The following is an 11,216-nucleotide window of genomic DNA, read 5'->3' as shown; positions in this document are numbered from 1 at the left end:
CTGTAAATAGGCACAAAAAAACTTCACCACAAGACAACTGCGACATTCTTTCCATTAAGCAATCTGCAAAAATTGGATGCTAAAAGTGACCTGATGGAAGCTTAAATCCTCCAAAGTTTCAAAACTGTTTTTCAAACTGAACTCACAACGTTGGATAAACTTGCAACTTCTACCATTGAGGATACCTGGTTTAAAATAAAATTTCATAGTTCTCAACTAAGAGAGTCTGCTGATTTTTAAGTTCAAAAAGTTGGAACATTAAAACCTGAGAGTTTGGAAAACGTCAAATAATAACATGTGCAATAAAAAATTGTCACAATAAATAAAAAAACAGACAATTTGTTAAAGTTCTTACACATGTTCACACAGGAAAAAAATGTTTATAGCTACCTACATGTAAGATTTTGCACCAAATAACATTTATGAAGAAAAACAAACAGTACTTAAATGTTTTGAACAGAACAGCAGAACGCTCCAAAGCAAAGACGTAAAAAAAGGAGAAAGAATTGAATATAACTTTTAAAAAATGGTTCCAGTGTCGAAATTAAGGGCTTGTTATTATTTAAGACAGAGTGCTGTTTATTTTTTTGTTCTTTTCTTAAGGGGTTAATTCAAGAGTTGCTAAGTGTGTACCTAGTTTTTAAGTTTGTATGTTTGAATAAAAAAGCTAAATCAAAGCAAAATAATTTTTTTGGGGTTAATGCAAAGATGAACCTAACTTAGTACCTAATATGTAGCAAGCATTAAACAAAATATAAAAAATATGTACATTTACTTCGTTACTTTTATTTCATTAGCATTAGCAACTTGTTTTAAGTATGTACCTATTTTCCAAAAGTCCATTTTGTTTCTTAAATCTTAACTCACTACAATGTGAAGTAGCTTCAGCGATTATTACAATCAAAAATCTGTGGGCCGAAAAAAGATAATGAACTACTTTTTAAGTGATGATAATTTTGGAGGAAAAATGTATTTCTCCTCTCCTATTATAGCATGGTACCTATACAGACAAATGTGGTAATTTTTTAAATAAATCAACTGAAAACTTACGGTTCTCCGTAGAGGTGGAAATAACGCCATACTGGTAGTAGTTATCCACAGTAGGAGGTGGAGTCTCCTGATTCTCCGGCATGGGACTCAGAGGCGCCTTCAGATAGCTACTGGAAATAGCACTGTCGCCGTATGGGGTCAGAATGCTATGGTTCGAACCCCAGTCCCGGTCGCACTGTTGCTGATAAACCGCTGGATAGTCATAATTGCCGTAATGACCCCCGGAAACCGAAGACACTTGAGGCGACGGCGTGTTGTAGGAGCAGGTGGAGTAATCCTGCGACTGCACTAGCGCTTGATGATCGTAGCCAGTGGCCTGATTTACCATTGAGGTCATATTGTTGGCGAAGAAGCTGCCTGGATGGGGATACTGCGGTTTCATTGCTTGACATTTTCGCCGGAAACCTCTTGGTCGTCTGCGGAAAGAGCCTTCTTCGAACATAAACTCACTGGCTGGGTCTATGGTCCAATAGTGACCCTTTCCCGGCCGGCCAAGACCTTTGGGCAACTTGATGAAGCATTCGTTCAGCGATAGATTGTGGCGCACCGAGTTCTTCCAGCCTTGGTAGCTGCCTCTGAAGAACGGGAACCGTTGTTGGAGAAATGAGTAGATCTCGCTGAGAGTGAGACGTTTGGTGGGCGAATGCTGAATGGCCATTACGATCAACGCAATGTAGGAGTACGGGGGCTTTTCCTGTCTGCGGATGCCACTTTTCTTGTCCGATGAACTGGGCTTCTGGTCGTGGTCCCCAGATGCGGAACTTTCGGGCGACACATTGTTGCTGATGGCGCTGTGGCTCTGTTGCTGGCTCGAACTGGCCGCTGACTCGTTCAGCGATATCACACTAGGATGGTGGAGCTGTAGCTGACTTAGATGTTGCTGGATACTGAGACCGACTGCGGATGACTGGCTGACGCCGCCAACTTCGACCAACTGCTGTTCTTTCATCATTCTTCAAAACATTTACATCGGAATCATATAAACTATAAACAATCTGATCTTTATTTGATACACATACACTGGGAACAGTATGTATATACACAATATTGTATATTTACGGGGCTTATATACAAACACTGGTCGGGAAATCGTACACAATTTACACAAAACTTTGTATACAAATGTCTCGCGTACGCTCTTGTAAACCGGAATGATATTAAAATTCGCTAGGTACTAAGCCTGGAGCGCGGTCGGGATCTCGATGACTAAGTGTGAGTGAGATGGCAATCATTTTCGTTTGCTGGCAATCAGGTTTTTCAGGCGGGCCTTCACGGGATTCCTGTACATCCCCACTATATCTTCACGTCGATTTCAGCGAATCGCTTTCGAGTGACGCTTATTCCTGGTCAAACTAGTCGAAACTTGGAATTGCAAAAAATCTTGTATACTATTTTCGCTATTTTAATGCAAACCTGATTTTATCAGACGGTCCACAATGGGCTTTGTTTGATTTATTTCGGCCACTTTGAATGTTCAAAATTGCCCGTTTTTATCAGTTGTTTCCGAAAATCTAGCAGATACCATCAAACCTTGATGGGTATTTTGAGCTCGATTTTTGAGAACAGCAATGACGTATATACATTTTTTTTGTTAATTAGCTTGTGACATGCCGCAAAGCAAGATTTGCATGGTCTTGCAGCAAGAGTGTTATAAGACTTGCGTTTAAATAAGACATAATATTTAACAAAATTGTATGGAAGTGTGTTGAGCATGTTGGAAACAGTGTCACTTCCTTTTGAAGCTCTTATAAAAGGTGTTCCAGCTCCAATAAGAACGACGAATTTAAATTTTAAATAAAACATATATATTTGTGGCATGTTTGAAAAATTTATTGATAAATGAAGTATACATCATGAGGTCATGAATCGAATAAGACATCAGGCAAATGACGACAAAAGACGTGCTCTTTTCATGACATTTTCAGGGACTGTTGCGCATATATTTTGCGGTATTTCAGAGATACATCGTTGAATTTCACCTTTTAAGGCTTCAATCGTTGTTGGTTTGTTCACAAAAACTTGAGACTTTAAAAAACCCCAAAGAAAAAAGTCCAAAAGCGTTAGATCGCATGATCTGGGCGGCCAATGCCGATCTCCAAAACGAGAAATAACACGACCAGGAAATGGCTCGTGCAGCAATTCAACAGTTTCTCTGGCTGTATGGCATGTTGCACTGTCTTGTTGAAACCGCATGTTGTTGAGATCCATCACTGCAATTCTGGCACAAAAAATTAGTTAAGATTTCACTGCATTTTCAATAGAAAATTGTCCGGTGATCCTCCAGCCCACAATGCACACCAAACAGTGACTCTTTTTGGATGCATCTGTTCTGCACGATCACTCGTGGATTTTCGGAACCCCAAATGCGACAATTTGGTCGATTAACGAAGCCATCAAGATGAAAATGGGTCTCGTCACTAAAGATTATTTTCGTTGAAAAATCACCGTCCAATTGTCGTTGTTGCAAAATTCAATCAATAAAGGTTCTTCGTTGCTCATGGTCTTCTCGCTTTAGCTCTTGAGCCAATTCAACTTTGTACGCATGAAGCTTCAAATCTTTTGTTAAAATTCGATGCATAGTGGTTGTGGAAATACCAATTTCCTGAGCTCTATGTCGAATTGATGTGGTTGGGCTTTCCTCAACATTTGCACGTACTTCTGCGATATTTTCAGTCAAGCGACCAGGACGAACGCGTGTTTCGGTTATCACTTCATTTACAGATCCAGTTTGCTAATATTTCTCCATTAATTTCCTCACAGTAGCTTCAGTTGGAGCATTCCGATGGCCCTTAATTGTCCGCATTTTGCGAACTGTGGCTGCAAAACCTCCACCACTTTGATAATAATTTTTAACACTTCGTTGTTGTGTATTCTGCCTTGTAGATCTTCCTTTTTACAGTCTCAATCGCACAATACTTTAACTTCGCAAGCAACTTGTTTTTCCAGCATTTTTAATGGTTTCTGAGGACACTGTTCGGCCACCCAGCTTTGGAAAGACAAGCCAATCGCGTTTTTAAGTAAGTAACAGGCTTTTTAACTAAACTGAAAATCGTAACAGAGTAACATCAATGCTTGACCAATACCAAGCAGTAGAGCAAGCTGGCTTTAGAAAAGGTTACAGTAGGTACCTTGGATTACCTCCAAACACTCAAAAAGTTACTCATTGAAAAATCAAATAAACCTAACATTCAACTTCACCTAGCGTTTGTAGACTACAGAAAGGCCTTCGACTCTGTAGAAACATGGGCCTTCCTCTCATTAATGAATGATGCCAGAATATACTCCAGGTATTCGCAGCAAAATGCCACCTTCTGCGTCCAAATAGAGCAGAATACTAAGACGAAAAAAATCCCGGTAAGTCGAAGTGCCCGCCAAGGAGACATAATCTCCCCAAAATTGTTTACACTGACCCTAGATAAGAAATTTGACAAAATACGTATTAATAAGTTGTTATTAAAACGGAAACAACACGAAAACAGATTTTGCCAATGGAGCAATAGAATAATATTAGCAAAAAAATATAACATTTAAGGAAGAAAATCTGAAATTCTTTCTTGCGATTTCAGTAGTTATCTCACATTGCTTGTTCTGGCATCATTCTTAGTGTGAACAATGTTGCTAATTTTTGCTATTTTTCTTATCCCCAACACATTTCCATCAGATTCTTTATCTGCAACACTGTCCTCAGTCTTACTGTAAAAAGTTTTTACCTTCAACGGTCCATTGGGTCTGTTCCGCTTCCGTATGTTTATTATCAGGCGACATTTTCTGCACCACATTATTGATTAATCTAGAGTAGAAAGTCTTTTAATATAGAAGCAGGAACATTTTCATTTAAATCTTTATCAGATTCCGAAATATTATCAGTTTTAACGTCTCAGATGAGCTTTTGTACCTAGAAGTGAAAACAGGAAACCTGCATTTTTTACTTTAATATGTACTTTTAAGAGCGTTTGAAATAAAACTTAGCCAATTCTAGATAGAGACTAAGAGAAAGTAGGTTTATCTGTTAAACAATTTTTAATATGCGTTTCGGTCTAAAATCTAACTTCAACGAAAACTAAGTTTTCATGGAATGCATGATTTTATTGTAGATTTTTTAAATACTCGTAAAAATTATTTGTGCTAGCGGAAATAAGTACCTACAATAACTCAGAATGACTCAGAGGTATGGTGATTCAAATATACCACGCAAAGGTAGAAATAAATGTTAACTTCTTTTATGTAGTTATTTAACAAATAAGAAACCAACATATTTCTATAATATTAACTTATGAGGAAAAAAATTAATATAAATTAATAAATAATTTTTGTTTGAGTTTGCTATATTTTGAGAATAGTTCTTAAGAGAATCATATTACTTAAATGAATGTACTTCAGCATCACACAAACGTTTATTCAGATGAAAGACATAAAACTAAATTAAGGAAATAAACAGCTGAAAAACGCTAAAAATTATTAGAAGAACATCTTAATTTTTGGAATGGTACGAACCTTAAGACTAGTCAAAATTCTCTAGATGTTGAAATTAATCAATTATATTATTATCTAGTTCTTTAACTATCGTAAATAGTCATTAGCGTTAAGTACAATTTTTCAATTGTACTTAACGATACAATTCAATTCACATAAGTTTATGAGATTTATTGGTAGGTAATTTTTGGTAATCGTTTTTTATGGTTTTTCCTTTCAAATGTATAATGGTATATTTTATTTTGAGTCCTTTGGTTTTTATAGTTTCTTGAGAATGATATACACTTATATCATTCTCTACACAAGAAACTGTCTGTTATTTTAAGAAAAATAGGCCAGATCAAAAAATATACCTAAAACATAAGCGAACATCATAAATAAATTGTTACAAACTAATGATACAATCTAAAAATGATTTCCTTGTGTTTTGGACGCTACCAATTCTATGCCCTTCTGTATTCTGAATACATCTACATCATATATGTATATGATTGTTGAACACTTGCAAACTTAAAAAAACTGCCGATAAAGTTTTGGATTCAAAACGAAGAACGACAGCCAATCAGATTCAAATTTTGTATATGTAAATAAGCATTTTGCAGCATTTTGAGGGAAAACTAGAAAAAAAAGAGAGTGGTTTAATGTTCTATCTCTGAAATGCAACTTGAGCTCTGCATCTCAGTCGGTTCTCTAAATACGAAGGAAAGACTAAGACCAGTTCTTAAGACCCGCATTTATTTGGAATATTCCCATTTTGCGTGAAAATCAGAAATTATTCTCGGATGTTGTTTGGTATTAGAAAGAGGGCAATTTAATGCTCTAATACCCTGTGCCAACGAGAGCTCTGCAGCTCAATCGGATCTTTAAATATGAGGCAAAAACCAAGGGCGTTTCTTAAGATCCGCAATTATTTGAAATTTTCGCACTTTGCGTGAAAACAAAAAAGATTTCTTGGATAACATTTGACGTAAAAAAGAGCCCGATTTAATGTTCTAGTATTCACTGACCACTAGAACCTTGCAGCTCAATCGGTTCTCTAAATATGATGCAAAGACCAAGAGCGGTTTTTAAGATTCACATTTATTTAGAATTTTCACATTTTCCAGGAAAACTCGAAACAATTCTTTAATCACGTTTACTACGAAAAAGAGCGTCATTTAATGCTCTATCCCTCAATGCCAACCAGAGATTTGTAGCTCAATCAGTTCGCTAAATATGTGGCAAAAACCAAGAGCGGGTCTTAAGATCGGCATTTATTTGGAATTTTCGCGTTTTGCTTGAAAACCAGAAATAATTCTACAATAATATTTGGTAGAAAAAGAGTGCAATTTAGTGCTCTATCCAGCGATGGCAACTACAGCTTTGCAGCTCAATCGGTTCTGTAAATATGAGGCAAAGGCCAAAAGCGGTTCGAAAGATCTTCGTTTATTTTTATTATTTATTTATAACCATTTTAGAGTGACTTTTGGTATGAAAAAGAGTACATTTTAATGCTCTACTTCTCAAAGCCAACTAGAGCTTTTTAGCTCAATCAGTTCTCTAACTATGAGACAAAAGGTAGGAGCGGGTTTTAAAATCAGCATTTATTTGGAATTTTCGCATTTTGCGTAAAAACCAGAAATAATTCTACAATAATATTTGGTACAAAGATTGCAATTTCGTGCTCTATCCAGCAATGTCAACTACAGCCATGCAGCTCAATCAGTTCTCTAAATATGAGGCAAAAACCAAGAGCGGTTCTTAAGATTTGCATTTATTACTATTATTCGCTTTTGGCGTCAAAATTAGAAATAATTCTTCAATGATGTTTGATAAAAAAAAACGAGCGCAATTTAATGCTCTAATCGCTTCTCGTACTATAAGAGAAAATCTAAGAGAGGTTCTTAAAATCAGCATTTATTTGTCAGTAAGCCCAACTACCTCGAAGGTGACCTGGATGAGGATTAGGAGCCATTAAAAGACTTTGCTGGGAACATATTTCAAAATATATAATATATATTAAATTTTTGATCCATTAAAATGAACTAAATTGGTTTTCACTCCAACAGGCAAAACATGTGGAATTGACAAGAAAAATAAAAAATGCACTTTTCCATCACTCACCGCCACTGCTCGTACCATTAATATGTCCCAAAGTATCCACCCCCGAGCTGTCACAAATCCCGCCTTCAAGATGATCCCGAACGCCCACCAGTTTACGATGTTTCATCGGTTCAGCATCACCGATTTATTCTCACATGTTCCATAATCTGGATTGTTAAGAGAGTCTCTACCAAATTCCTACCGATAACCCTTCATTTAACCAGGAAGTTTCGTGATTTCCGACACATTCTCTACATATAAACCTGCCGGATATTGATGTTTGAATTCCAGACGTTTCGCCCCACCTGGAGACGGGCAATCATCAGATTTTGGGGCATCGTTTTAATTATTTATTATCTACAACTTTATGGCTTTATGGAATTTTCCTATTTCAACGCACTGTGTGATTTACGACACCAGCAGCCAATTTCCTTTTTATGTTGATTTTTCATTTATGCCACTAATTTTTGTCTTTTATGGATTTGTCAGTGCTCAGGCAATTACGCAGTTGATTTAATGGGCGAATAAACGACAAGGTCAATTTCATTTGGAATAATATGAATCTGCCTGTTGAGAGATGAATTTAGTACTTTTTTTGGCAAATTAACAACTTGGAAAGCTTGCAACTGTTACCAATACTTTGCTAATCAATAAAATAAATCACTAGTTGTGAGTATGGAGATGGCGACGTAGGTCGAAACGTCGTTTATTCCTGGATGGTCCTGCTCCAGTAATGACAAATAATCCCTTGATTTGAGCGATTTATGAAAATTTTAACTTTTTATAGTACCTACCTAAGTTCTTTTCCTGCATGTTAAGTACGTACCGTATATAAAGCTAATTGTTGAAAGACAAGTTAATTGATAAACAAATGATTGAACGCCTGCATTTTTCGGCATTAAACGGCAATTTCGAGCTTTGGAAAATTTGTCGAATGCATGGTAGATTAAGATTTTAGGTACTAGTCAACATTCAGGTTGCAAATAGTATATATGTGAAAATGTGCACACTTTTCCACATCAAGCACCAAAGCTCTACCGGTTGATTGCGGCTCATCAATCATCTATAGTTTTACAGCACGCAGGCATCGCTTTGTTACCATATACTTTCTTCCCTCGTATTTGAATGGTAGTGGATCAGATAATGCGGTCCGAGCAGAAAGACCTAAAGTTGATAGTTGAATTATCTAGCTGCAAAGTTGTTTTACATATTTTGTTAAAGAATTATTAACTGACATTAACTTAACACTACACAAAATTGTACGGTTAAGTTCAGAATATTAAAAATACATACATCATTAATGTAAATGGTTTAAGTCCAAACTTAAGGTCTGATTTGAATATTTACAAATCCTTTATTTCGAGGGTTTTTGCATTCTTTGCAATTTCGATTTTCATTAACAATTTTAGTATTAAAAGGTGGTTTTTCAATTTAAATTTAATTATTTTATAATTAACTAATTGGTAAAAAACTTTCCAATTAAAATCTTAAGAAATTGAAAAAAATTCCTTAGAACGAAGCAAAATGATAAAATTGGAAATAATTATTTCGAGGAAATTCGCTTTACTAAAGCTATACGTTTGTCTTTCGTCGCTTTCTTTCTTCTTTGAAGCTTCTGTTAGTATTATCTGACCATGATGATTGTAGATTGTAGATGACATTTCCCCAAATCTTTAGTTTAAATTTAATTTAAATTAACACAGTTTATCAATATCAAACAGCATTTAACGAAAATTGACCAAAAATTGATGACAAATCTGATTTTCATCTGTTTCAAATAGATGAGATAAGAAAACCTCTAAAAACATTTCCTTGCTTTTAAGTTTGAATGGAAAACTCGAATTCTAGATTAAAAAATTTGTAGAATAAAAAAATGCTGTTTTCGATAAAAACCTTTCATTTTACTGAGTCAAGATTTAAATGAACACTCTACATTACATAAACCAAAATGCACATTCAGTTTTATTTAACTTCTCTACTTCTACTTCTACTAAAATTATCTACTTGAACATTTATGACACTAGGTTTTGGATAGAAACATGCACAAAGTTATCGAAAGTTTCCAAAATGTCTTCAACTTTCTGTTTTGGTTTGTGTTTTATCAGCATAAAAAAGCCAAAGCAACCGTCTATAATCCATCTGATTTAAAATTCCTTTGTAAAGTAACATTTGTAGGTTTTGTCCAAATCAAATTACGGATTCAAACTTGAGTTTTGAAATATTAGAAAATATTCGTACACACTTTGAATGAATTTCGAATACTTTCCCACTAACGTGGCTACGAAATTGCTCGCTTAGGGAGTGCGGTCGTAACAAACAGTGATTTTCAATGCTTCAAAGGTACAAGTTTTTAAATTGGACTCTTCATCTATTGAAGCTTGCAATATTTGGTTGACTCTTTATGAAAATGTTGATATTTCGGCTCAACTTTTTGTGTTTTTAGCTTGATATTTTCTACATGCATTAAACTAACAACAACGCTTTTGGACTTAGGTCTCACTCCATCGGATGGTACAATATCGAAACATGTACATATTCTTCGAAGATCGATAATTGATTTGGTCCACTACTTTTCAATTACGAGGGGAGAAAGTATGTGTTAACAAAGCGCTACCGCACGTCCGGTAGAACGTGGCTTTTGCAGCTTTATTTACTAGAAAGCGCAAGTTCTTTCATGCTTGATGTGGAAAAATGTGCATTTTTAAGACATTTTAGACTTAAAAGCTGGTTAATTAAATCTCAAATTACTAGGCTTTTTACAAATTTTCCAAAGCTCCAATTTGGTGGTTGGTGCAGACAAATTCAGGCTTTAAATAATTCGGGATCCAGTGAGCAAAAGCCCGATTTTGAAACTATTCAAGTTTTCTTTATAGAGGAAATAAGGATTTAAGAGAACCGAAAATTTGAATTAAAATTAATTGTTTTTAAAAATAAATTGAAGCACATGGCCCTGCAATGAGACAAAACCACAAATTGAAGGTTATTTTCCCGAATAAATTTACACTTTTGCCTTTTTTTATTTTCTTTCTTCATTTGATCTTTCTAACGCTTTCTTAGCTGACGCGTTACCAGCTCTGGGGTTTAAGTTTATTTAAACACTAACACAGTTTGTCAATATAAAATAGCAATTAATGTACCTAAATTGACCAACAATTGATGGCAAATCTGATTGAAATAAATGATGAGAATAACAGCAAAAACAGAGACTTTTGCTGGCAGGTTTGACTGGAAAACTGGGGTTCTAAATAAATTTGTGAAAAACCTTCGGAAAATTATATATGTATTTAATAAATATTTGTCATTTTATTGAGTCAATTTTTAAATTCACACTACAAGAACCAAATTTTCGATTCACTTTTATTTCAGTTTTTAACTTTGTTTTTTTGAAAAACCTCTACTTGAACAAATAATAACAAGTTTTGAATAGAACAATATACAAAGTTAAGTTGCTGAATCGAAAATTTCTAAAACATCTTCAAATTTCTTCTTTGACTTGCATTTTCTCAGCAAAAGAAAGTCAAACAGCCGTCTAAAATCGACCTGCCTTAAAATTCATTTGTAAACTAGCATCTGTAGGTTTTGTTCAAATTAACTGGTAAATTGCAGCTTTA

General features: G+C 35.1%; 1 protein-coding gene across 1 annotated transcript; it reads right to left on the bottom strand.

Moving 5' to 3' along the window:
* Nucleotides 1-985: 985 nt before the first annotated feature.
* On the bottom strand, nucleotides 986-2,293 carry LOC125505520 (forkhead box protein F2-like). The gene has a single exon (XM_048669500.1). It carries the CDS (start codon nucleotides 2,000-2,002, stop codon nucleotides 1,001-1,003), a length of 1,002 nt encoding a protein of 333 aa, XP_048525457.1. The 5' UTR covers nucleotides 2,003-2,293; the 3' UTR covers nucleotides 986-1,000.
* Between the last annotated feature and the right edge of the window lie 8,923 nt (nucleotides 2,294-11,216).

The sequence above is a fragment of the Dendroctonus ponderosae genome, unplaced genomic scaffold, assembly GCF_020466585.1.
Source record: "Dendroctonus ponderosae isolate FM_Combo_2020 unplaced genomic scaffold, Dpon_F_20191213v2 Dpon_F_20191213_80, whole genome shotgun sequence".
NCBI lineage: Eukaryota > Metazoa > Arthropoda > Insecta > Coleoptera > Curculionidae > Dendroctonus > Dendroctonus ponderosae.
This window is presented reverse-complemented; position numbering and strand designations above follow the sequence as displayed.